The sequence below is a fragment of the Mchenga conophoros genome, linkage group LG8, assembly GCF_057382185.1.
Source record: "Mchenga conophoros isolate Kocher_MC1m ecotype Shallow Benthic linkage group LG8, M_conophoros_male_GT1.1, whole genome shotgun sequence".
Classification (NCBI taxonomy): Eukaryota; Metazoa; Chordata; class Actinopteri; order Cichliformes; family Cichlidae; genus Mchenga; species Mchenga conophoros.
The window spans coordinates 21,346,333-21,374,097 of record NC_140533.1 but is presented as its reverse complement, the minus strand read 5'-3'; the positions used below and the strand labels follow the sequence as shown (position 1 = coordinate 21,374,097).

Below are 27,765 nucleotides of genomic sequence, written 5' to 3'. Positions count from 1 at the left end.
TGTGAAAATGGTTTAAATCACATTTTTTTGCTTAGAATACCAGGCTTACACAGGCCAGTGCTGTAATACAGAAACTGCAAAGCTTCTCCCGTGTATACAAACCACAGCTGGTGATAATAGTGACTTTTTGTCTAGGAGTTGTTCGCATTGCCATTGCTATTTTCTAAGTACATTGCACAGAGGACCCACTGTTTCATTAAAAAAATGGCTGTATAAGGTTAATAATGACTCCTATACTGAAACATTTTCTTTTTGAGATATAAGAAGATATCAGAAAGAAAGAGGCAACGATGTAGGATGGGTCAAGGCCTACTTGCCAAAAAGGAAGCAGTAAAGCTTCCAAAGCAGTGACCAGTGCAGGACAATGAGGCCACCTACTGAGGACAAAATTTAGCACTACAGATGACGTTTCAGCACCACAGAGAGTGACCAGTATGACAAACAAGTGATGCATTCCTATGTGTTTGCATGCACAGTACCTTAAACTGCTGCTGCGTGACACCAGTGTGTTGTGGCGACAACAGTTGTAGGATTCGGGGAATGAGGTCTCTGTAAGAGAAACTATAGGTTCCCAAGGCAGCCATAAGCACATTCTGTGCCCTGCTGCGTACCTGCAAGGACGAACACGCACACATAGTTTTACAGATGCACATGCATGCATTCTCACACTTTTTCGCTTATATCAAAAGTGCCATCATGAATATAGAAGTCAGCAGATCAGTTCTTCATTAACTATTTAATTAACTCTGTCAAGTTACGTGATTTGTTTTGTTTATTTGTGGTTAGCAGGCCTGCACAAGCAGTTACAGACAGACACATTTTGGAGGTGATCCAAAACTGAATTGGGACGATTTGGAAGATTTTGTCATCATTGTTAGATGGGACATTTTAATATTAACAAATATTAAAATATAATATAAAAAAAAAATCACACACTAGTCCAGATCCAGAGACTCAGTTCTTGCATGGTGTATAAGGAAGGACGTATGATGTTATTGTTACATGATTTTTTTAATGTGTGTTTTACTTTATTATTTTTTTACCTGGCTATACGTGCTGGTAGAAAGCAGCAGCAGATCACAGAGCAGATCCTGATGAACCACTTTATATTCACTCCCCTCCACAACCATCTTTCTCATCTATTCACACAAAAATACAATCTTCATTTAAATTCTAGATTGCATGTCAATTATGACTTTTTTTGACATCAGACTTTCAGTGGTTAAGTAAAAAAATATGATAATATACTGAAATATCTATTAAAAAAATGTGAAGAAAATAGTGTTCTCAGTCAAATTATTACTGTCTTGTTTTGGTGAATCATGAGTGGAAAGTTATGTTTACACCGGTAATGTGTACCCTTTCAAAAACCCACCAATATTTTTTTCATGACCAGGCAGTGTTTTTATTAAACAAACCTCATGCTGGAGCAAAATCCGGTCAATGAGTAGAGCTCTAATGTGCTGCTTCTTCCCGAGAAGCTGCAAAAGTAAAAAAGCAAAGTATTGAAATCACCTTGTAAATGACTCATTGAAACAAACAACCAGTAAGTTTGTGTACTTTTCCAACTCACCCTGTTTTCCATGGACTTCTTGACGAGAGTGAAGCTTTTCCAGCGTGAGTCAAACTCCTTCTTCTGAGTGCCTCGGAAAAACATGAGGTCACTGATGATCTGCAGTCAGGCAGACAGACAAAGGGTGCTGTGAGACCTTTGCAGGCCTGCTGCAGGATAAACTAACAACATTTCATATAAAGAATAAAAAGAGAAGGATACCTTAATAATGACAAACAGTGACTTTGTATCATCCTCTGAGTGCTCTAAGATGTGATCTGGATTAAGAGAAGTGGATACAGGTAAATTATGCAAAGACATTTCAACTGGATTGTGGTGAAGTTAAAATCTTCACTCACGTAGCAGCAGTCTCATGGTTTGGCAGATGGACTCTCGGTAGTTCTCCCGTGAAGCATCTGGAGGGGGAGGGATAGAAGAAATACAGAAGCCCCGTATGGGCACAGAATACAGGATGAGTGGCCGCATTGCCAACAGAAACTAATGGGAGATTGAGTGTTTGTAAATATGTGTTATGTGGCTGTTTTCATACCGTAGTCAACACCTATATACAGCTTGACCTCCCCAAGATTCACCATGGAAGAAACTCTGACAAGAAGCAAAGTGTAAGGAGCAAAACGTGACAAGATTGCATGATGTTTTTGTTTCATATATACATATATATATGTGTGTGTGTGTGCGCATGTGTGTGTGTGTGTGTGTGTGTGTGCGTGTGTAGGGGGTGTGTGTCCATGTGTGTATGCAGGTATAGGGCTCACAGGTCGGATGCGTGTGGTCCATCCAGTGGGGGAAGCAGATTTCCAGCTCCAAGAAGGCAGTGCTGCACAATAGCGAGACTCTGCAACAACTCCTCTCTGGGAATCAGGCAACACATGAGCTCACTGAGCGCGTGTGTTTATATGTTCAAGGAATTTCTGAATTTCTTGGCAGCTGAATTTAACATTCCCCTTCTTTACCCCTAATTAGGCTTAAAAAAATACAGATATTTAAGACTGAAGTCATGTAATTTATGGAAGCAGGCAAAGCTCATTTATCACTAATGACAGGCTACACCTTTATTTGTTATCTTTGTGAGTTTGCCTAATTGCGTCTGAATACTTAAAACTGAGAGAAATGACAGTACACCTGCTCATTGGCTGCTCTCCAGAGACGTGGCCCTTGATTCGTTGCAGCTCAGGGTGCAGGAGGTGGGACAAAAGATGGAAAACAAAGCTTTCCTCCTCCGGTCCAGGCACGTGCCAACACACACCCAACGCTGCCACATCTCCTGGTCTGCCCCAGTCCTGGAAAGTCAGGCAGAACATTTTGTCAGATAGTTGTAGAGGGTGGCTGCCAGTTTTTCCACTGGAAGAACTGTCAGTTAAACCAGCACAACCAGTCAGCCTCAAAACCACAAATTTGTGTCATCAACTGGTATTTAAATGCTTAAACACGTTAAGCATAAGGTCAAAACTCAATGGAAAATAGGAAAAAAATGACGCAAGAGACTGGTCTACTATCATATGAAAGCAGCTGAATCCAACTAGCGAAGCACTGAAATGAAATTAAAAAGAAATTCAAGGAGAATGAATCTTAAAGTACAGAATCGGTGACTGTGAACTGCAAATGAAAAGAGGTTGGTATTAGAAATGAAAAAAGAAAGTAAAGCAGTGAAAAACAACAGAGGAACATAGCTGTAATTACTGCCATCAAGTCATCAAAACAAACACAAGAGCCCAGCACTCCTGCGCCAAAATATCATCAAGATTTTTTTTTTAAAGAAAAAAAGAGTAATCCAGACATATTTTTTTCTCTCTCGGGGAATGAAATAAACAGTGAAGGAGAAGGAGCTCAGCAAATCTCCAGCTGTCATAAGGTATAAAGGACATTTCAGACCTTGCATTAAAATGTAGTAATTTTGTTGCCTTACAGGAATTTTCCGTAACTTTTAAAGAGAAAACTTCAGCACAAAAAGAGGACTTGGACTTATCCAGGTATCGTCATATTTAACCCTGGGTTTTCAGTGTTATGAAGGCGATTCACTTCTCAGCTGGTAACATTACCATAACAACTTCATGCCATCTTCAAGATTAAAAGATTAAGATTAAGATTTAAGATCAACAGGTATGAAGTCACTGCCTACTAACCACTTAATAATCTGGAATATAGCATCACCAATCTGTGATGATGCCTCAGACCTCTGTGTACAGACTGTAAGAGGATCTGCTTTCATAATAGCGTCTAAAGCATTTCCCAGATGAGCATCAGTAATAAATATAGATTCTTAGATGCAACTTTAGTGCTGCATTTTCCTGTTGGCTACAAACAATTTCATTACTCTATAAGCATTAATATATGATCTTAAAACCTGTTGACAATTGACTTGTTGATCGAATGCGCAAATTACAATTAAATCTTTAATATTTAATCTTTACTCTCAGACACTGGAACTGCAGATGAACAAATAAAAACTAAAACTGTCTCACGCACCTCTAAATGTTAATGGAATTACAACTGAGTATTAACAGGGAGCATTGATACCCTGTTAATTTACACACTCAGCATTTTTGCCGATTTTCCTTCCTGGCCGCAAATAGGACAGATTTTATGAGTATAGTGCATGTTTTCCACCCTTGGAAAAACTTTTAAAGACACTTTTTAAAGACACTTATACCACTAAATTGTCAGAAGCAGCTGTGTTGCTTTCAGTCTGTACTATGTGTGTAAGCTCCTTATATTTCCAAATCGTATAGTTATATCTTATTTGTAAAATCAGTCAGATCCAACACTTGTGGCTTATTTGGAAAACCTTGTGTTAACCCTGTATTCACTTTTTAGATTTATAATCACCTTCATGAGATAGCTCAGCCTGATTGCTAGAGGTGAGCAGATTGACCCAAATATCCATAGTATTGATACCAACGCTGGTATTGGTAGTGGATCGATACCAGCGCTATAGGACTGATGCTTTGTTTCTATCCTCAGTTCAGTATGTAACCCACTGAATACTGTTAAATAAATTATAATTTGGGAAACTGCAAAATAGTTTGAGCCTTTTTAATTTTGAATGTCATTTTGTTATTTTATTTATAGCCCATTGCACATTCAAAGAACAGAAGTTGACCCGAACGCTTGAAAAACTGAAATGTGTGATTTGTTGTATGAACTAATTGTGGAAAGGAAAAATCACAGTCATTTAGCAGTCATTGATAATGTGTTCAGAATTTAGAAATGCATTGTTCAGTTCATAAACTGAATAACAAACACAGATACATTGTATATACAGAGCTAAACTGTGTAACTGAGCCACTTTGCCAACTTTTAAACGATTCTTTATTTATTTAGTGTTCCTCATTGTCCTTTTACTTTATCATAGCTTATGCAGCTTCACAATAAAAGATTACCACTGATAAAATAATTTTATAATCTGCCACAAACTACAAAAAGCAAAACCCAACACAGGGCTGAAAATTTAGTACTACTGCTAACTACTGGCTGCTAAGTCAAAATATCTAAATACCACTGTCATATTTATCTGTATTACCTAGAGTCCAGATTAACACTAAATAAATATTTTTACCTAGCAGATTCATCATAATATTCTTTTGGCTGCTCCCTTTAGGGAGTCTCCACAGCAAATCATCATCCTCCGTCTCACCTTATCCACAGCATCCTCTTGTGTCACACCAACACTCTGCATGTCCTCTCTCACTGCATGCATGAATCTTCCCTGTGGTCTGCCTCTTTTCTTCCTGCCTGACAGCTCCACATTCAACATAATTTGTCCAATATATCCACAATCCTTCCTCTAAATGTAAACCCACTGTCATCAGTGACAGGCTGAATTAAATTAGTGAGTGTTAGCACTTCATAGTGTGTACTCTGCAGCTTTTTTGGGCTCATGGAATCTGAACTTATTCCACTTTTTCACATTTTTGGACACTGTTATTTTATTATTTTTAGTTTTCTAACAGAACATATTCAAGTTACAGTTCATTTATGGATTTAGGGTTGGTGTTACAGAGGAGGCTGCTAGGGACAGGGGGAGATGGATGCACATGATCCACTGTGGCACTGAGCTTTAATTTGAGGAGTTGAGCAAAAAATTGCATAAAATTGCATTGACCTTTACAAAACCACAGCTTCCTATTTCATGAAGAACTGTTTTTTCTTTGTTTATTCCTTTCTAAAAATATATAGATCTATCCGTGAGAGGTATGTGGCTCATCCACTGTGGATTTTTCAATCACAAAATGTTGGTATTGAGGGATTTGTTTTATAAATAAATAGGTAACGTTTCAATACTGCACAAAAAAACAAATATTAGAAGTTATTGTGGAAAGAAAAATTACGTGATCCCCTTGGATTTCTTGCTTTTGTGACTTCCAGCTTTGGGAGACTATGTTTTTAATTTCCTTGAACAACACAGATGTGGTTATTTTTCATGCCAGAGTACGGGCAGTATTGGCCAGAATATGGCCCAGAAGTGTAGCCATTTAATTTAAATGTGAACTAGGCTTTATAAATGCAAAAGGAAATTGCATTGCAATAATTAAACCTGTAAGATAGCATTATAAATTAAAGGACAATACAGAGCAGCTGTAATGGTTCAGCTTGCGGCCTTTTACATTTCCTAGAAGATTTAATCATTTCCTGTGACTCACTAAATACTTTAATGTCTGTGAAAACAGCCAGTTCGCCTGCGCGGGTGTTAGTGAATATGGCATAAGGTGAAACTAAGCAATTAGAGTCAAGGAACTGCATAGGCAGGTAAAATGGCTCACTCTGCTCACATCATACACGCCTCACGTCACATACTTTCCCAATTTAGTGGTCTATTTATGCTGCAAAATTTCCTATCTATTTCTTTGGCTTTTTAGGTTTTTGGCTGATGTTTCAACCCCTCCATCACTCGTATGTCTACCTGTGAGCAGCTGTCTGACTGAAGAGGGAGCAGCATTAGTCAGTATAATCCAGCGGTGTATTTACTTTAAATTTAATGAAGGCTTTCAGATTGTCATGTTAGAATTGGAAAAGTCCAACTAGTGGCAAAGTTTTCCAGCGACAGATTTAATATTATATTATTTCAACAATAACCATACAACATGTGGAACTAGAGGCAAGGAGCTGACTTTAACTTCAGCATCACTTTATAGGATTAAATAATGGCGGCCGATGTTTTCTTTCCTATCTCTTTGTGCCATATTGTGTGTGTGTGTGCGTGCGTGTGTGTGTGTGTTTACCCAAATAGGGAGGTCAGTATCAAAGCTGCCAGAGGTGCTGCGGTACTCAGTGGGATAGATGAGGGAAAACGATCGGAGTGTGTGCTCCAGAAGACTGCAGGCGAGTGTGTACGCCCGTTTGCAGCGCAGACGCACACACACACACAAGATCCGCTCCAGGTCGCCTTGATATTTTAACATCTGTTTGCCATCCACACGGGTTACCTAATGAGAGAACACACACACACAGGAGTACATGAACACACAGGCAATTCACTGGAGAGTTGTGTCTTAAATATTGAGGTTCTCCAGTAAATCGTAGCGTCTGGCGCGCTCCCACTCACGGTAAGCTCTCAGGAGCAATAAAACAAACCTGAAAGTGTATCAATATTTTCTGGTTACCAATAAAGCTCTTTGCAATTTATGACTGTGCAGGGTGTATGATGCAAAAAAAGTCTTTTGGCTGTATTTCTTTTTTTTTTTTTTTGGTTCTCACAATGTCACAACTATAGCCTTTTAAATTTAAAAACAGATAAAGACACCAGCCGGTCTCGTACGTTTTCAGTGTTTTCCACTGAGGCATCCCCGATGTGCAAATCACTCAAGCAGTAGTGAGGAAAATTAACTTCTCTTAAAGCAAACAGCCATTTCTAGATTCACAATAAAGCCTTGTATTGTTATAATCAGTCACACGCATTACGTTTTTAGGAGTGTGTGTGTCCTTCTCTCACCTCAGAGAGCAGCTGGAGATTCCACAGCAGCTCCTTATCCAGCTCATCTTCACTCTGCAGCTCCTCATCTACAGACACACACACATAAACAAGCTGGATTATGTACTTCACTGCTCCCCAGACAGATCAAGCTCCTACTGTCGAATTTTGGGATCAAAATTGACTTGTTTGGCCATGTGAGCTGCATAGCTGGCAGCCTATTAGTTTACCTGTATAAAATGCATCTAAAGCTGTTTTAACTAACTTAACTAATGTTAATTAATAATCACTAGTATAGTTTTTTTTTATTAATCTGCTTGACAAAAATATTATTTTTACCACTTTGAGGATCTTATGGTCCAAAATTTAGAACTCAGCTTAAAGTGCTGCTTACTCTAGCATAGTATGTCAAGTCTTGTTAAAGCGTTGGTCTAATTTTGACGTATTTGACACAAAATGTAAAAAACACAAGCCAGTTTTATGCAAAAGTGGGCACGTGAGTGAAAACAAGTAAATAACACACTTTGTTGTCAATGATAGCCAGTCAAAGCCATCTCTTAAATGTTATGTTACACTTTATTACATTTAATTTAAGTTAATGAATATACTTCTTCAGATTATTGGTGCCCCCTTGGAGGTGATGGTGATAGTCAACTGAGCCACCCTGTCATCAGGGTACAACATGTGAGTCATTAAGGCTCCTTTGTGAGGCACTGCCCCACCATGCCATCATGCAAGTTGTTGAGGTGAGACAAATCAGAATTTGAATGAGGGCTTCATCACCTGGACAAGCTGATAGCTGGTCTCAAACTTCTATTCAATAACAGTCGTTCACAGGGAACATGCTTGCCTACTTCTCCTTATAAAATGGAACTTTGGCATCCTCGAAAGAGTCTCCTTTCTCCTTTAATGTGCACACCTGAGTCTTATATTGTTGAAGTGGCTCCTATGTTACGCATCTGCAGAGTGGTTGTTTGGCTTCTCCGATGTATGCACTATTTAACAAATTTATTAGACTACTGCCATCACTAAATCTACAATCTCATGTTGTAACACCCCACAGGCATGGAAAATTATGCAAATTGGTCCTTGTAAAGGAGTGTAAAGCGTTATATGCAAACTGAAATGTCTTCAAGTTGCAGGTTAAGGTAACTATGAACGTGGAGACAGGAGCCAGAAGACCAATAAAACTTTCAAGTAAAACAGCTGTTCCGATGTATATCACAAGGAAACTTTCCCTCCAATCTGCACATGTCACACATACTATTAACATTTTCTCATTTTAAGTTCATGAAATGAAAGCTGTCAACTAGCATTTAAAGAAGCGGGCACTTTTAAAGTCAAACTTCTATCTTCATTTATTTCCCAGAGTCCACTAAAGTGATTTTGCATGATTCGCAGTTCAAATTCCCCCCCTTGTCTATCTTATGCTGGGCCTTGGCGCCACCTCTGAGTTCATCCACTGTCTGAAACCAAGCATTTAGAGCAGTCTGAAGTCTGAGCTTTTGACTCACAGGGATTACTTGTACATACACTGACCTCATTATGTGAAATTTTGGCCAACATATTTTTTCCAGGACTGCCCAAGCTTTTGCATACAACTGGGCTGAACACATACATGAGCCAAGTCTCAAAGTTAATTCACGCAGTTTCTAATTTCTTTCTAATTTCCCTTAAATTTGTCCCACTTAGACACCACCAGTTGCTAAAGAATACTACTGTTAGAGAAAAGCACTTGCTTTTTACAATTTCACTTTAAATTCTCTTATGACCTCATACGGTGTCTTATAATACCTCCTAATTGCTTTGAGATCATAAATGAACTAACAGTGTTCTACAAATTAAAGAATGAAGATTTTTATTTAACTTTGCAAACTGCAGGTTTCATTTATCACTGAATGAATTCTGAATTAACTAGTTTAACGCTTATTGGAACAGCCTTAATGCAAACAGAGTTACATTACTACACACACACACTGAACTGTTGCACAGTTATACTGACTGTCAGTAATGTGGGAGATGATGCTGCAGCAGTGAGGGACAAACAGTCGGAGAGACTCGGAAGGATGACACTGCAAACAGACACACATGTGCACATCCAGAAAGTACACACATAGATATGCACACATACATTTAGATGCCCAAGCACAAACACAAATACATGCATAAGATCACAAACAGTAAACCATCAAAATGAGGCCATAACATAGTAAATATGCATGTAGCTAAATTGAACATGTTAGTGGAGAAAAACTGCATTTTCCAACATCTTAAGCACATGAAATCTTTGTTTGACATTCTTTAATTATCTTGAATGAAAACCTTCACATATTGTATAAAATGGAAATTGAGAACAAGAGCTAAACATATACGTACCTTTGCTGCAGCTCTGCACATGTCAGCCACCATCCTGCCTGACACGCATGTCTCGAAGATGTTTGAGGTGGCAAAGTTAAACACTTTCTGCAATGCAACCTAACGCAGAGGAAGGATTTAAGAAGATCGAGTGATGTACTTTATTAATGCTATTTTCATTTATTTATTTAGGGACAAATATTAGAAATAAATATCATTTCTCAATTAATAACCATCAAATGAGACACTTTATTTGGTAAAGTAGAGACTAAAACAATATAGAAACTCCATTCATCCCCTTTGACCAAGCACTTGGCAACAGTGAGATAAAAAGACTCCCTTTTAACAGGAAGTGACCTCTGACAGAACCAGGCTCATAGAGCGGCAGCCTTCTGCCAACATTGTTGAGACATCCAATTCTCTGTCTGCACTTACAGTGTAATTAAGGGATGGATCAGGGTCACATGATCAAGCCCTAGCTATTAAGTATAATTATAAAAGTCTGCCTCATCAGTCCAAATAAGGATCTGGTACCATGGGAGAGAGGAGACCTGGAAACTAGGAATCACAAGTAAGCCTGCAGTCTGACAATGAAATGCTCTACTGGGATAACACGGCACTATGAGGTCTTTTAAGTACAGCAGAGCTTGGTCACTCTGTGGGTTTTGTATGTGAGGGGAAGGATATAAACTAAATCCTGGATTTTCAACCTGCTCTCATTCTCAGTGGAGTTGTGGTGGTGTGTCTCAGTTACACACAAGGTGTCCTTGTGGTAACACAAGGTTATGGCATTAGAGAGATGGAGGCTGTTACTCATGTTTTTCAGTGGGTAGGTTTGCTGTAGTGAGGAAGTGTTATCTAAACCTCACCAGTGAGTGAAAGTTAAAAGCAAGTGGAAACAAGTGGAATTAAAGTGACACAAAGGTGCAAACAAGCTGCAGACAATGGTCTCCTGGCTAATAAACCTGTGGCTTATGCCCCACCGCCGTCCCTCTTTTGAGGTCTCTGAGAAAGGACTGTTAACGTCTCTCGGGGGCAATGCATCAAGGCACCGATGCCAAAAGTCACCTTGTGCGTAATGGTGAGACGCAGGTGGCATCTGAAAATGGCATCATTTGACGTCCTGAGATGGGAATGCGTCAGGACTTTACAGGAAATCAGTGAAAAGAAGCTGATATTGAAGAAATAGGATCATCTCTTTCCATTGTCTGTCAGTACTCTCCATGCTGCGTTGTTACATTTTGTATCAGTGGGAGGCTTTTCAAAAAGCTTTTAGAAAAGCCTGATAATAAGGAATTATAATAGTCAAGCCTTGATGTATTAGATACATGGACTAGTTTTCCAGCAGCACTTAGAGACTGTATGCGTCAATCTCTGACAACAATGCACAGATAAGAGAAGGCACTCAAAAGCCTATTTTTTTTTGCGAACCATGTATGCTAGTTAAAAAATGACTCCAAGCTTTTGCATAGCAGTAGAGGAGGCCAAGGTAATGTCACCCTGAGTAAATCTGGTTTTAGGGCCAAATACAATAAGTTCTGTTTTCTCTGAATTTCGAAGCAGAAAATTACAAGCCAAGCCACTAAATTTTCACTGGCTGAACTGTGTGATGTGGCTTCATTGCTAAATATAGCTGGATATCATTTGCATAGCTATGGAAATATGTGCCATGTTAAGGTCAGCAGTCTAAATTAGGAGGTGATAAAGAATTGTTTGGGTAAGGTCAGAGTACTGCGGGGACTGAATTAATAAACTTAATTAAAAAGAGAGTGAAAGCTTTGAAAGTGTTGGTGCGTATTAATGCACTACCTTGTATATTTCCAGCGAGCACTGTGTTAAGATTGTGCTCACAGTGGAGGAAAGGCCCAACTCCACCAGGCTTTCCAAATGAGTCTGAGTATCCGTCTCCATCTCATCTCGTGTCTGTTCCAGGGTACTGCTGTCTATCAGAGCAAAGCACCTGCACAAAGACACACACAAATACACAAGCACACACTTAAAACACTCCGCAGTAATGAAAATGTCAACAGCGCCATGGAGAAAAAAAAAAAACTGGTGCATTTCAAACAGAGAGACTCATTCGCATTCAGACACTGACAACAAAGCTTTACTAAATGACAGACTTGTTAATGTATCTCTACCTGTCCAGGAACTGCAGAACAAAGTCTTCAAACTCAGCCGAAGCGAAACACAGATCCTTTTCAATCTGTGAGGAAGAAAGGAAGAGATGATTAGTATTTGTAGAATACTACAGTGCGTTATTTTATTTCTTTGTATGTGTGCTTGTCTCGGAAGAAAGCTTTTGAAGTGTAACTCTGACACAGAAAGAGGAGGGTTAACTAAGCAGCTGGCTACCAGGAAAATCCACATCTCAGTTTTTACGCTTTGATTTCTGTAAAGTTTAAAAACATCACGCTATATTGCAATTAGTGACCTTTAAAGGTTCTGGCAGGCAGATTTTGTTGCTGCTGTTGACCTAGCAAGTGATTTCCCCAATTAGCAGTTTTATGCCATGCAACCATTTGTACATTTGGTCTATGAAATATGAAAATTATTTCAGTGCTTTCATCAAACTGTCATTGAGGTAGCAAATAAGTATATTTCAACAAATGTAAATTAAGCATTTAAGGTTACTATTATTCAAATGAGGGATATTACAATGCTAATCATAATAATAGTTATTATTCGCTCAATTGAAATGATGTTATTTGTTATATTAATGTTATATTAATACGATGCTACAGTTTTGTAAAATATCCAGCGCTAGTAACTAATTGACGCCTCAGTATTGTATGTAGGTGGCAATATTGTGTCTTATAACACAGGCTGACACCCACTGTACAATAGATGTAAAAAGGAAAAGGGACTGTAAATAGTGTAAATAAAGTGTTTCTTTTTCTTCAGTTATTATGAGTAGCACAAGAAGAGTATACGTCACTTTTATAGTATCAGTGTCACCTTCTGGCATTAAGCAGCTATTAATTATGACTTTATTAATAAACATTTATTTCATAATTGCCGTGCAATGATGGTGAAGCATCCAAACGTATGCTCTGGCTAATACGCAATTTAAACAATGGGCTGACTGCTTAGTGCACTGCAGTAAACCAGTCTAATAATGGTGCAAACTCACAGCTCACCAGTTAATTTGCTCCTTAATGCAGTTATCTAGTTATTAGCTAATCACATGGCTACAACTCAGTATATTTAGGCTTGTAGATATGACCAACATGACCGGCGGAAGTTCAAGCTGAGCATCAGAATGGGGAAGAAAGGTGACATGGCTGTTGGTGCAAGACAGACTGCTCTGAGTATTTTGAGAAATTGCTGCTCTACTGGGATTTTCCCAAGCAAGGGTTTAGAGAAAATGGTCCAAAAAAGATAAAATATCCAGTGATCATCAGTTCTCTGGGTGAAAATACCTTATTGATACCAGAGGTCCGAGGAAAATAGCCACACTATTTTGAGCAGACAGGAAGGGAAAAGTAACTTTAAAGACTGTTCTTACAGCCAAGATATTCAAAAAAGCATCTCTGAATGCATGTCGAACTGGGAAGTAAATGAGTTGCAGCAGCAGAAGACCAGAAGAGTAGGTCCTACTCAGGTCAGCTGTGAACTTTCAAGCGAGGATACAACCAGGAATAGGGTCACTAAAATTGGACTGATGAGTCTCAATTTCCAGTTAGTAGTGAGGTGTACCTAAAGATGAGTTTGGGGAGTATCTCTTGACTTATTCAGTATTTCTAATTTTATGCTAAGTAGTGTAATGGAATGTTTAATATCACGGCATGGACATAATACTCAAACCCATGGTTTAGGTATTTGCAAAATAACAGTAGACTATTTTTGCTTTTGGACAAAATCAAGCTACAATGTTGCAACAGAAAAAAACAACAGAAACATACCGACAAACATATGTCATATGGATCCTCCAAATATTGTAATTCGGTGTAGAAAGGGAAAGTTTTTTCTTCTTCTTTTACTTCTTCTCTTACCAAATAATTGTTGTCTCATTTTGTTAAAATCCCAAAGGTTTAACTTCTAATTGTAGGCGGTTTAAGTGCTGTAGTGGATGCCAATTTATCCCAGAGTTTTAAGAGTAAATGCCAAAAGCACAAGATAGCCCCGAGTTACAAAAACTTTTGGCTCATCAATATGTGATTTTAGACTCTCCATTATGTTTAGTTAATCTTTGTTAATATGTATCATGTGCATACCTCTGTGAGATCATTGCGCTGGGAGGGAGCAGACGAACAATCCACTAAAGGCACCAGAGTGGTGAAGGTGGTGATGAACTGGAACGTTATCTGGACAGAGAGACACAGCAGGTGCAACTTATCAATTTACATCATCTGACATGATCACGCTGCATGTTAAATACCTCACCAGATGTCGCTGCAATAACTTTTTCAAACGCACTAATTTATTCTGGTGTGATGGATTAATATAGTCTGAAGAAAATGAGCACACTAGAAGAGGGAACCAATCCATTTTACAATTCAAGCAGAAACTGAAGACTGAACCGCATTAATTGCAAAGTTCTTCAAACCGAGCTATTCATTCCACTTTCAGGAATTATTAATTGGAAAGACCTGAATATGTAACAAAAAATGGGAATTTAATCAGTGAGAGCTGCATTGTCTACTTGTCTAACAATTCTTCTTTATTCCTCATCAACGCATCAATTACTCACCATACACTTGCTAAAGTCATTGGGGTCCACCCCTGGCAGAGAGCCCATAAGCAGTGGGAGCACGTGCACACGGCCTTCTGGGTAATGGTTGTTAGGGGAAACAAGACTGCGAGCCATCCCAATCATGCAGCTGAGGGTGGCAGTGAGGGTGTGCGGCTCAGTCAGGGTCTCCATTGCTGCATAGGTTCTGTTGTACGTGAGACACAAGGATGATAAATAAGACAAAAACAGTTTGGATAAAAGGGACAGTGCATGCTGATTTTCTAAATAAAAGTGTACATTAATTATTATTAATTTTGATTTTTGTGTAAAGCGACAGTGCATGTTAATGGACATCAGTAGAAAAAATATGAAATATGAGATAGATATATCTCCACCCTTCCATTGAGACCATTAATCAATGGATCAGCTCCGCTGCTGGATTTTTTCCCATTATTTCACACCACACTAGGATATGCCGTATTCATCTACCAGCACTTTGCAAATACATTTTTGGTGCAAAATTATTTCTGTTATTACTTTTTATCATGTTTTGAAGAATCAAACAAAGAAATTTGAAAAAATTTTAAAAAACAAAATATTCCACTGAAAAATGGTTACAATAGGTAAAAGAACTGGACTGAAAAAGGGGTGAAAAAGCAAGTTTGAAAGACCTTCAGAAGGCCTAAAGAATGACTGCTCAACACCACTGCGCACATCAATTTGGAAATCCCAGAAAAAGATACTTCTATCTAAATATTGAATAATGATCCAGATTTAAGATTTTGTACATTATCAAGGCAAACACTTTGAAACTGTCCATCCAAAGGCATACATCAAGCAAGCAGTACTTGTAACTAATACTGCTTAATTTCCCAAATCAAAACAAATATAACTGCAAACAGTTTCCTATGTAAATAACTGTTTTTCCAACATTATGCTTTCTTTTTATATTCACTAAAACTTAGACAGCACTTCAAAGTAAGGCAAAGAATGATAAAAAGCAGCAAAAAAAATCATTAATATTAATGATGTTACACCAGCATGTTTTTGACAGTACATCAAAAGGCTTGATGGCTGATATCCATATACTTACTTCTCAAGAACAGGTGGTATGACAAGCTCTGGTGTGAGGAGAGCCAGGTTCTGAAGAGCGTACGCTGCATCTGTACTGTCAGTTTTACTGCAAATCACCAGGAGAGGGCAGATGAACAGTCGTGCACATGCAATGCAGCGACAACAACAACGACACACGTAGACACTAATCACAGATGACCTGTCTTTGTCCAGATTAGGCAGAGGCCGAGGAGGCGAAGCGACTGAACTCATTAGCGAGACACAGCAGTTAGATAACTGGCAGGCAATTATTCAGATGGTGTGTTTGTTGGCTGTTTACATAGTTACAACCCAGGGAACATTGATATGATGACTTGAGACACCAAAGCAAACACAATATGACTCATGTATATGTAACACCTTTTGTCTTAAGCCAGTTTTAACCTTGCTGTTTGGAGGTTTTAGGGATCCAAAGGCTGACCTGCCGATCTTCATATTAGCTGGACACTTTTGGTAGCTGTGATACTCGAAACAGCAGCAGTGTTATCATCGAGATAAAAAGGATAGTTGGAAGATGGAACCAAATCTATTTGTGAACCTGAATTTTGGCTCAAAAAATAAAAGAAAGTCGGGAGAAATTCTCGTCATTAAACTCCGGTGAGCAAGACCATTAATTGGCTCAAACTATGCAACAGACTGCTCACACCAACACCCACAATGACACCTATGGTAACTATTTCTGCACGAGTGGATATCATTTCTATCGGACTTCCCACACAGGGTCGCTTGCATAGTCTTTGTTTTAAATGTCATGTTACAAACTATTTTTACAGAGTGGCTCTACCTAACATCTAATATAATCACTATTTATTCTTTGTGGGGGGGGGCTTTTCATTAATGCTCATTTGTTTGTTTCCGCTGTTTTGACTTTTTTTGCTCATAATTTCCTGCTGTACTATTTGTTTGGTGCTTTTTTCGTACGCTTGGCTTTAAAAGCCGCTCGTGTTGTTTTGCTGTGTTTCATGTTCATAGCAATTAGCACAGCTTGATTATTTTCTCGCTTGCTTAATGGTGGGGAGTTAATATTTTGTTAGTGTAGTGATCCAGCTGTTAAGAGAAAAATGTCCAGATTTATGGAGAAGTCACTATATAAGCTTATCAAGTCAAGTCAAAATTAGGAACAGCATGTGAGTGTGTGTATGAGTATGCCTGTATTTACATCTGTACTGTAGCCCTATGCATGCACATATGTATGTATCACAAGTGAACTGTGTAGAAAAGCAGTTTAAAGTGGACCCATTACACTTTTCCTTTTTTTTGTCATTTCTACATCATTACAGATGTTCCTATTTACAGTTTTTTCTGATTGCTTAAGCACATTTTTTGTAACTATTGGCTAATTTTGCAAAACTCTTCACACAAATAAGAAAACCTGTCACCCAATAATCAAAACATTGTAGTTCTCTTGCAAAAGCAAACACAGCTAGATTAACTCTTCACACCTTCGTAAAAATGGTGTTTCCATATCAAACAGTACACACAAGCCATCATCTCCTAAGCACACAATGCGCCAACTGCACACTGATGGTATGAATACAAAACACATCTGGCTTTTGCTTTCTCTGTGCACAAGGTAGGCTATGTCAGTTTGAGCTCATACTGCTGTCATAGATCCATAAGCATAGAGGGATCCAAACTTCAAGTACTGGTGTTTATTCAAACACATCAAAACAAACACAAGTGGTTATTTCCAAGTATAGGATTATTTGCAATCGCCATAATGACTATATGGGTTACTTGGTCTGCAGTGAACATGCTTCCTCTGCCCCCAGCATCTGGTCATCTAGCAATTCTGTAAAGTAACAATTTCAGTATTTTTACATCAGTGGTATTGGTGTGTTTCTCATTGGCATATGGCAGTGCTACAAATCTTTGTGCAAAGTGACTGTACTAACCGATTCTCATTTCAAGATGTCCTTATGGTACTTGCTACAGTGTAGCGGCTCGAGTTAGGCTGAACCCGTTGGCCAGCTACCCTCAGGGTCATTCCACGGTTGATTACATGGTCCACTATTGTAGCTCTGATGTCATCAGCAATTCTATTTCTTACTCTTCCTACCCTTCCTCTCCCCCCTCCTCATCTTCCTCTCCCCCCTCCTCGTCTTCCTCTTGCTCCTCCTTGTCCTTGTCGTCCTCTTCATCCTACTTCTTCACCTCCACGTCCTCTTCCTCGGCCTCCTCTACTTCTCACTCTTTCTGCTCCCTCCATTGTACTCCGCACACACAGCTTACCTGTATTATAGTGCTTAGGCTGATTGCAAAGTGAACTAATTATCTAAAAAAGTTTTCACATGTGAAAGTGTGCCAGACAGTTGGCAAATTAGTGTTAATGATAGCCATACATGTGTATACTTTTGCTAGGAGTGTGTTGGAAATTTGGTAATTGAGTGTTGTGTAGTTAATTGTGCCTACAGTTTTGCAAAGTGTGTGTTACAAAATTGCAAACTGAGTGCAAAGCAGTTTTTGTGCTTTTAGTTTTGCAAACTCAGTGAGTGGTTTTGCTATAAGTCTGAATAGTTTTAGAGATTGTGCTACAGGAATCACAGTTAGGGTTTAAGCATTCAGAAAAAACTGTAACATAGTCAAAGTTTCAAAAACTGAGGTAAGCACATGTAGTCCCTGGGAGCCAGTGGCTTGGACTTCATCCTACTCTAAACATCCACTTTGATACAGCTTTTTTCAGTTCTTGTCTCTCTTTGAAGCCCCACCTACTTGCTGTTCTTTTGGTTGTAAGGGGCAGCCAATCAGAAGAAGGCATTTAAGCCAAAACAGCTTGTTTCAGACAGTAGATGAACTGAGGGGCAGAACCAAGCTCCAGTATAAGAAAATAGGGGTCATTTTGAATAGTTGATAAAACAACGCTAGTGATAATAATAGCTCCTATTTAAAGCCTTCATTTGGGCTAACAGCCATCAGAGTGCAGTACCTGAACATAGCCAGAAGGGAGGCTCCAGTGAGGCTGCGGGTGAACTCCTGCAGATCCGCATCTGTTAACTGTTGATGCTCAGGGACCAGTGTGATCCAGCAAGGGGAAGCGTGACGTTCCCGGTGCACACGGCGCACAACGCTCGCTGGAAGACGCTGAAGCAGCCTCATCAGTCGAGACTGCAGACACACATTAGACATAAGAATTATCACCCAGAGCCACATTCACAGTCTGCTGTGAGCAGATCTGAGATTTCCTTCTGTTATTAATCTGCTGCGTAAAGAGAGCCAGCCAAGTCCCGAATGACAGGCGATAAATCAAATGAGGAACCGAAGATGGAGTTTCACATAGTGTGTGCATGTTTGCATGCGAGTGAGAGTAAGAGGCTTACCTGCCAGCGACCGTGATTGGATGGATGGTAGAAGGACGCGATGCTGTTGAAGAGGCAGGTCAGCTCTTTCTGTGCAGGGTTTCCTGGTCCACCCTGCAGGGGTATATAAAAGAGCAAAGTAATCAGTTGCAATGAAATGTAAATGTTTTTTCTTACACATTTCGCCAGAAAAATCTAAAGACTGCGTACCAGAAGTGCTGTCACCCACAACACTATGTATCCAATGTCATAGGAGTTGGTAAGATACCGAGGTGACACCATCTGACTGACCCCAACTGGAAGGTTCAGACTTCGTAGGATCCTGGTGAAGATCTATCCAGACATGCACATATACAAACAATAGTTCCACTGCTCTCACACAGCCCATGAGTTCCCAGTAAACCACATTTACGGGAACACTTGTATACAAACATAATTCTGCTAATGACTCACTGTGGGAATATAAGGGGTCCAGTCCACGTAGCCTATGTTATCATTGGCAAGGCGAGCAAACAGGTTCACTAAGTGCTGTAAGAGAACATTAGGCAAACATTCACTGTGAGGACAAAGGATGTTTCCACAAGTGAAGTGTGTCATCCAAAAAAAATGGGAAAAAAGGAGACGAGATGCTGAAGAAGAGAGGAGGAAATGTGCAAAGCCAGGCCACTGTGGCCCATGAGGCTGAATGGAAACCAAAGTGGAAAATCTTATCTGCGCTGAGTGGAAACTGACAATCCTTTAACAACATTTCAATCATTGCCATCGGGAAATGTAGAAATCTGTGTCATTTGGAATTACTCTGCACTTTTAGAAAAATGGAAAGCTGCATGATCCATCACACAATAAATTAAAACTTTTTTAAAAATCTGCTGCTTGGTGTGACAGATTTAAGAAGAATTTTGAGAGGTGGAATTTTCATTAATTTTGACTTCACTGTGGCTTAAAGAATTCCACTTTCAAGCCAGTGAACAGTTTTTAAAACTAAGTGTCAAATGATTTCAGAAAGAGCAAAAAGTGCCTGAAGTATTGAACGCACGTGTGTGTGTGTGTGTGTGTTTGTGTCTTACCCCTTCCCAGCTTGGCTGATTTTGCAATGACATCCAAAGATGCATTAATTCATCAAACCACAACCTGAAAACACACACACATGCAGAAAACAGACCATTACATTCACACCCAATGACACACACACCTGAGGCTTTATCCCCCTCATCAATCTCAAGTTCCCCAAAATATGATCTCATTCCCTCCCCTGTATATTCTGGATGAGAAAGGAAAAAAAAAAACTGAAGTGGAAAAATAGAGTATTAAAGATGATGTATTGTGGAAACTGTGCAGAAAGTACTTATGAATCCAAGAATAAATCCAGACAAATAGTTTGCAAAGGAGTGAATGAACTAAAGAATGCACTGAAGGCTTTGAAGAGGCTTGGTAGCTGGAACATGGCCATGAAGAGTGCAGAGAAAGAGGGGCAAAGATTTTCCAAAAAAAGCAAAATATTAGCAAAACAAAGAGAGCAAGGAAGCACTGCTGATGCAAGAGGAACGCTATTCATTAAAGCTCCCAGGAGCAAAGGTGTAAATGCTTACAGAGCCTGAAAATGTGGCTATGCATTTTGAACATTACAAGAAAAAGCCAAATCCCTTAAATGCTGAGATTTACTAACAAGTTAAACATATTGTACCTCTTTGTGTACCCTTTGTGTCAGCTCTGGCTCTGACAAGCTGTACTTGGAGGATAACACTGTTTCAAACCAGAGCCATTCAAGTTGGCCCACTTACTGGAAGCCCTGGCTGTGTCCCTCCGGGGGCATGATGGTAGGCAGGAACAGCTCCATGTTGCTGATGGCCTTCTGCATAACCACATCAAACACACACAGCAGGGGGCGCCACTCATCCAGCATCTCTTTGGTGGATGATGCAGGGAAATACCTAAGAAAAATCATTAAAAGATACGCAGAAACACACATATAACAAAGATAGACGTGAGCACCAATAGATGCAGACAAGCAAAGATGGCTAAAGGTGCAAATAGACACAATGATCTACAGTACATAGCTCAACTGAAGATCAAAGCAGCACATTATCTGCTGCCCAAATTATATGATCACAGAGGATGAGACTTACAGTCTGCAGCTTTTGATCAAAGCTTTCAAAATGTGGTCCACGGAGCTGCAAATAAGCACAGAGAGGAGGTGTGAGTGTGTGCGTGTGTCTCAGCTATGCTGTGAGATTCACATGTCCTCATCAGGAATAAACAAACCTTCAACATTCAGACCACAACTCAGATTTGTACCAGCTGTGACTGCAAGGCTGGTATTGTTTTCTCTTTATGAGTTTGTGTGTGACTGTGTGTGTCTGGCAACAGATTATGTCACACACACAACAGCATCGCAACCAAGCAATACACGGTAACAAAACATAACAGGTATGTACATAACATCCGAACAAAGCCTCGCTTTGGTGATGGGTGTGGTCATAGTGCGGTCTGATTACAAGTCAGTACTTTTTCAAAGCATTAAAACAGAACCCAAATCTAAATATAAAATATTTAAAACAGTAAAGCAGGAAGACCTTTGATGGTGATTACACAGATTCACACAGCTGTAAGTTTCCAGTGCGGCCACTGGGTGAATTATAAGGAGTGATACTGCTTTTTAATGGAATGCAATATCCACTCCTGAGACACTTAATTCTTTGTGGTAAAGATTTAACAAGGTGCTGGAAACATTCTTCAGAGATTTTGGTCCATATTAACATGATAGAATCACACAGCCGCTGCGGATTTGTCGACTGCACATCCGTGATGTGAATCTCTTGCTCCACATCCCAAAGGTGCTCTATTGGATTGAGTTCAGGGACTGTGGAGGCCATTTGAGTACAATGATCTCACTGTCACGTTCAAGAAGCCAGTTTAAGAGGATTTGAGCTTTGTGGTATGGCATGTTGTCCTGCTGGAAGCAGCCAAGATGGGCTACACTATGGTCACAAAGGGAAGAACATGGTCAGCAACAATACTCAAACAGGCTGTGGTGTCTCATCGATCCCCAGTTGGTACTAAGGGGCCCAAAGTGTGCCAAGAAAACATCCTCCACAGCATTATATCACCATTCTGCCCTCTATATGACACAGGGCAGAATGGATCCATGCATTCATGCTTTTATGCCACCTGAATGTTGCATCAGAAACTGCTACTCGTCAGATTAGGCAACGTTTTCCCAATCTTCTCTTGTCCAATTTTGGTGAGCCTGTGCAAATGTAGCCTCAGTTTTCCTGTTCTGAGCTGAGAGGAGTGGCATTGGGTGTGGTCTTCCGTTGCTATAGCTTCGGTTTGATGCAGTGTGCCTTCTGAGATTCTCTTGTGCATACAGTACTTTCTTTGCGATGAGTAAATTTGAGTTGCTCAGAGATGATTTTGTGGGAGAATCCCAGTAGATCAGCAGTTTCTGAAATACTTAGACCAGGCCATCTGGCAACACCAACCATGCCAGTTTCTAAGTCACTTTTATCACCTTTCTTCCCCATTCTGATGCTTGGTTTGAACCTCAGCAGACTGTATTGGTCATATCTACATGCCTAAATAGATCGAGCTGCTGCCATTGGATTACCTGATTAGATAATTGGTGTTAAAGAGCAGTTGAAGATGTGTATCTATCAAAGTGGCCGGTTAGTAACTGGTGCAAATGGAGTGAAAAGCCGTGGCTACAGTCTATGTTCTTTAGGAAAAGTTTCTTCATGTCAACCACACAAGGATGTTACTGGTCCAGCACAATACCTCAGTAAAACAACTGTGATGCTGGTAGGTACTGTAGTTATGATCAGTGTAGTCTATTAATGTAGAATATATACCTGTAAGCCAGAAACCACAAAGAGTCTAATCTGGCCCACTGGATGACTTTGCAGAGTGTAAAAAGTACAGAGATGGAAGACATCATTTTAGGATTGTCACTGTATGGATGTTTATCTTGAGAATAGTTCTCTGGAGTGTTAATGTCAAAGCTGGAGGGTCGAAGTCTGTTGACTTTTGTAGGCTTACTACCAAAAAAATAAATAATTACACATTGCCTACAACACTACACTGGTTAAATCAAGTGGTTTAACTTACAGTAGTCTTTGTTTGTAACTACAACAAACTGTTCAGCGTGTACTTGCAGTTCTTTAGAAAGGGAAAAAATATTTTTTAATAGGTGATTATGAAAAGGTTTTAGGAGCCTGGCCAATGTGGGATAATCTTGGGCTGGAAGAAGCCAGTTGCCTAAAATGAGTTTGATACCTTCGGTTCAGAGAGCCCAGCAAGCTGTTTCTCATTGTTTCTACTCCCTCACCCTTTTTCCCAGTCATGGATTAGGCCTAGTCCTAGACTAAAGGAGAAATACAATGAAGATATCATTTGAAAAAAAGGATTTATTCTAGGATTAGGCATAATCCATGTCTCAGAAACTGAGCCTTTGAGTTTGCCGGTTTGCTGGTTTTGTGTTTACTGTTGTAAGTAGCTTCATATTTAACACACAGACATGAAAGTAGCATCAATCTTCTCATGTCATTTTTGGCAGGAAAGAAAGCAGGTTTCCTACTGTGTACGCATTCTTCTTTAATTCAAAACACATATCTTGATACTGCACTTTACCATATGTCACAACAGCTACAATTAAATATAAAGCTTCATACTTAGGGAACCAGATGAGCCCAAGGTGCTCGGTTTTAGAGTAGAAAACCCTCTCGTAGAGATCATAGAGCGGCCGCCACGGCAGCTGGAGGTCATCCCGTGATAGAAGTTCTTTCTTCCTGTTTGAAAAAGAAGTCCGTTATCAGCTGTCTGGCCTATTTATAATGCTTTTACAAGGGTCCTGGTAGGTTATTAGATATTTAAGCCTCTAATAATAATGTCATATTGAAGTGAAAGACCACAGGGCGTCTGAAAGAGTCTGTAATCGTGGAGAAAATGAGTCACTGCCTCACAGGCTGCACTCAGCATGATGACTGCCATCTTATTGGCATGTATGCAAACACAACGCTGTGATTCTTTGTATTCAATAATGCATAAGTGGACTGACAGCAGCAGGCATTAGTAATTTGCAGACGTAGATTCACTTGGTATAAAATAGTCATGATCCAACATTCATAACACTCCACTGTGAAAAAAAAAATTAGACATGTTTAAGATCTAGCAGTGGGCATAATTGGGTTTCTGCAGGCTAACCATGCATTGACTTTACTTTTTGTTGTTTTCTTTTAAACACCTTGTTAAGCTTTTAGATTGCACAGTAATGGTGTGCCCCTTACGAGAACTCTAAGCTTAAAAAGGAGCAGTTTTTTTAATCCTCCTGAGAACTTCCACTTTGCTCTCTTTGTGCTTTTGTATTACTTTGCTCTTTGTAAAATCACAGTTTTTAAGGGATTGAACCTCAGAAATAGGTTGAGAGTCTGTGCAGTTGAGAATATGCATGATTTCCACAACCTCTAAATCCTCCCCACTTATTCATCTAACAACGATGGAACAAACTCTCAGTTGGGAGATGTGAAAAATGAAGGAAAGAAGAGAAAATGACGGCGAAATCCAAAAGATGAGAAAAAAAAGCAGCCTTTTGAGACCTGATGCTCATCTCTCAGCTTTGAAACCTGGCACTTCATATACGCTTAGCCCAGATCTTTCTCTTTTCATCTAATGGAAAACACTCAGACAAATGACGTCTACATTAAGAGGTTGTTTTGTGATGGATGTGAAAATCCTGAAAACAACTGGTGACAAATGGGAAGTGATTAATGTGACCGTCTTGGAGAAAACCCTACTGTCGCTGGAGAAGTGACAAATTTGATCTGAGAGACAAAAGCATCGCTTAAAGAGTAATAAATGTTAAGCCAGCATGCTTTATTGTCCCTTGTACTTACTTTCAGAGTGTCTTTGAGTGCATTTGTGCGTGTAAGGAAATTTAAACTTCTGCTCTATGGTTGTAAGATATTAACACAATATACCAACCAAGTATCAATATTTTTACGCTACTTTAAACTTCCACTTGACATTTCAGAGGATGATCTGGCATTTATTGGCATCTGGGAAACACATAGGAGATATTTTGCAGAGATCCTTTGTTTTGTTTCATACCATTTGTTGACAAAGGGCAGATTTAACTTCTATATTTTCAGTTTAAATGTGTGATTTTATACCCAATGGGTGAAAATTTTGAGCTTATTTATTATTTTTTTTTTTTTTTAAATAAGTGATTTGTGATTCGGGTTCAGGCTCAGACACAGATGCAGCATTTTTGAAAATGATTTGGTTTGATTCCCCCCGGGTCTGCAAATGATTTGACTCATCAAATGACTGTGTTACAAATAGCATACAAGTAAGTGCAAAATTTCACTTTAACATGTCACGCCACTTATGGTGCATTGATGTTTACCAATCGTATGGCTTTCTGTTCTCATTTTACTAAAAGGAAGGAAAAGAGAGGATCATGCAGAGGAGTTAAGCTTTCTCCTCAGCGTGATGGTGGCTTTCATCGCCATAAAAATGCTGTACAATACTTATATATGTATTTCTGGTTTATTTATTATTTTATTTATCACTTATTTTACTGTGCAGCATTGCGTCTATTCTTCTTTCCATCTAGGCCCTGAAATTCGTCTTCCCATGCATTGCATCATGGATAATTCAGGCTTTAGGTTTTTCCAAGAAAGTGTTAAATATAAATGAATTAAATAATAAATAAATAATTTTTAAGTTTTGAAAAATGATCTTTTTTCTGAGATGCAATTTGTAATTGCCATCACACATGAGTTCCCTCCTAATACGTGTTCATGAAGGCAAAAGGTCTGTCGACAGTTAAATTTATCATAACTCGTTTAATTTCGAACCAATATCCAGCTCGTTCTGTTTGGTATTTTTTCTGAGAGGATTTTATGATTTACCATGACCCCCTCACCCCAACATCCCTGTTTAAATTCGTGTACATTTGCATTCACACCCACTTGAGAAGCTGAATGAGCAGCCTGGCATAGCTCTGCATCATGTGTGGCTCCAGGTTTGGGAGCGTGACCAACTCATACAGCAGCTTGATGAAGAGGATGTGGTCATCTTTACTGAACCTGCGGCCGTACAGCTTCAGAAACCTAAGGGTGAGAGAGGACACTGAGCGAACAGGTGATCACTTCCTACTTCCTACACTTAACCTATATTCTGAAACAGTGAATAGGCTTACACAGCTACAGTGTACGACTGTCTCAACACTAAACCTAATCTATTGAACTTGAGTTTATGCCAAGTCACACAGTGAATTAAGGTTCGGCCTTTAATTAAAGTTATAAGGCAGAACACTATGCCCTGATGTCCTCTTAAGGCAGACAGGTCAATAACACCAAGTAGCTGCTTCTTTAAATGCTTTTGTGCACTAATATTCCTGGAACTCCAGACTTAAGAATACAGCAAAGGACACTTTTAAAGTTTTTCCACCTATAACCACAGACAGATTGCAGTCTATTTCAAATGTAGCAATCAAATGTACTATCTGATGAACTTTGCTTAACTCTGTCACAATTTTATTTTAAGATGCAGGCAATTGTTAAGCCCACTGTTATGAATCTTTGGCTATGGGTTAAGTTACCTTTGGGTAGTCTTAAATCATACGCCAACCTTGCTTCAGTACTTACGAGAAAAGTTTCCTGGACCAGAAAGCGACCCCGGGCCACAGCTCTCTGAGGAGGACAGCTCTGCACAGGTTCGCTTTGATCTCCGCCAACAGTTCCGTGGCCTCCCGGTCCAACCGGTCAGAGTAAGGCAGCAAGCCATTATACACAATCTCCTTCTGAGGAATAAACTCAGCCATATCCCTGCCCACAGTCATTTCCGCTGTCATACAAGTCACTTTTCTGTTGAAACTGTGTGTAAAATGGTAAAGAAAACCTTTTTGTTGTGCCTCCTGGGAAGTGCGCAGCCGAAGTTAGTGGGCATAATCCGCTGTGTCCAGAAGCCGGGCGGAAGGCAGGCGATCACAGAGGAAAGTATGTCACGCTAATTGAGCCGGGCTAAGCCCTGAGCGCAGAGGGGGCCGGTTTCGCTCAGGCTTGCAGTGCCGGGCGCTTTGTCAACTCTCACTTCACACCTCATGGTTGCCCGGTCGCCTTGGGCACATGGGTGGGGGAGCAGTAGGGTACGTGCGCTGAGCGTGACGCACGGCAGGGGTTTGAGAGAAATGAGGTGCTACCGGTTGATAGAAATTGCGCATTACTCTGAGGTCAAGCTTTGATTTCAGCACCACCGAGTCTAATAACAGAGGCCTTTGATATATGAAGACCTTCATGCACTGTGTAAATGACTCGGATTCATTCAGAAAATCGTCACTCTGGACTACAGATCCCAGAAGCGTGCGCGTTGCAGGCTAATCTGCAGAATATCTGATAAATGGATTAATGCTGTCCTGTTTTACTGACCTGTAGAGCTACTGACCTCGCAGTGATTGTTACTGAGATAAACAAAGGGTTGCACTCTGTCAGATGAATCAGCACCTATCTATCTGCATGCTACACACTTATTTAACTAAGCAGAAATGAGCTTAGATCATATATAAATAAAGGACAGTCTTTTACAAGTCTCATCATATCATTCATGCCTACCTTTTCTGTCTTATGACACCTTTATCCCCAACCTTTTCCATTCTTGCTTCACTGTGCACTCGTCCATGTAAATCCTTTTCCTTTAAGCCCATGTAATTCTCTGACCACTATGCTTAGAGTGGGGCGGCAATTGCAGGTCATTGTCTGGCTTGCCTGGCACTGAAGTTTCTGCTCACAGCAAGGACTTAGACTATAATGCAGAAGCCCTTTCAGTTCTCTGGTCTAGTTACTGTTGG

The 27,765-nt window shown here is 39.7% G+C and overlaps 1 protein-coding gene across 1 annotated transcript in view; it reads right to left on the bottom strand.

The window, feature by feature from the left end:
• Positions 1–27,582, bottom strand: part of LOC146568692 (proteasome activator complex subunit 4B-like) — a 48,230-nt gene extending 20,648 nt beyond the window's left edge. Inside the window, exons 1-28 of the mRNA XM_085284903.1 lie at positions 26,567–27,582; positions 25,889–26,029; positions 23,588–23,704; positions 21,047–21,091; positions 20,702–20,851; positions 19,988–20,051; positions 19,374–19,448; positions 19,131–19,253; positions 18,942–19,034; positions 18,551–18,729; positions 15,605–15,691; positions 14,530–14,716; positions 14,054–14,143; positions 11,978–12,042; positions 11,646–11,796; positions 9,858–9,956; positions 9,484–9,553; positions 7,503–7,570; positions 6,793–6,996; positions 2,696–2,853; positions 2,329–2,424; positions 2,103–2,158; positions 1,912–1,968; positions 1,775–1,830; positions 1,574–1,672; positions 1,419–1,481; positions 1,044–1,139; positions 480–611 (exon numbers count right to left, since the gene is read on the bottom strand). Of these exons, the coding sequence (XP_085141029.1) occupies positions 480–611; positions 1,044–1,139; positions 1,419–1,481; positions 1,574–1,672; positions 1,775–1,830; positions 1,912–1,968; positions 2,103–2,158; positions 2,329–2,424; positions 2,696–2,853; positions 6,793–6,996; positions 7,503–7,570; positions 9,484–9,553; positions 9,858–9,956; positions 11,646–11,796; positions 11,978–12,042; positions 14,054–14,143; positions 14,530–14,716; positions 15,605–15,691; positions 18,551–18,729; positions 18,942–19,034; positions 19,131–19,253; positions 19,374–19,448; positions 19,988–20,051; positions 20,702–20,851; positions 21,047–21,091; positions 23,588–23,704; positions 25,889–26,029; positions 26,567–26,772 (3,027 nt within the window). The 5' untranslated portion in view covers positions 26,773–27,582. The remainder of the gene's footprint in view (positions 1–479; positions 612–1,043; positions 1,140–1,418; positions 1,482–1,573; positions 1,673–1,774; positions 1,831–1,911; positions 1,969–2,102; positions 2,159–2,328; positions 2,425–2,695; positions 2,854–6,792; positions 6,997–7,502; positions 7,571–9,483; positions 9,554–9,857; positions 9,957–11,645; positions 11,797–11,977; positions 12,043–14,053; positions 14,144–14,529; positions 14,717–15,604; positions 15,692–18,550; positions 18,730–18,941; positions 19,035–19,130; positions 19,254–19,373; positions 19,449–19,987; positions 20,052–20,701; positions 20,852–21,046; positions 21,092–23,587; positions 23,705–25,888; positions 26,030–26,566) is intronic.
• Positions 27,583–27,765: the final 183 nt, after the last annotated feature.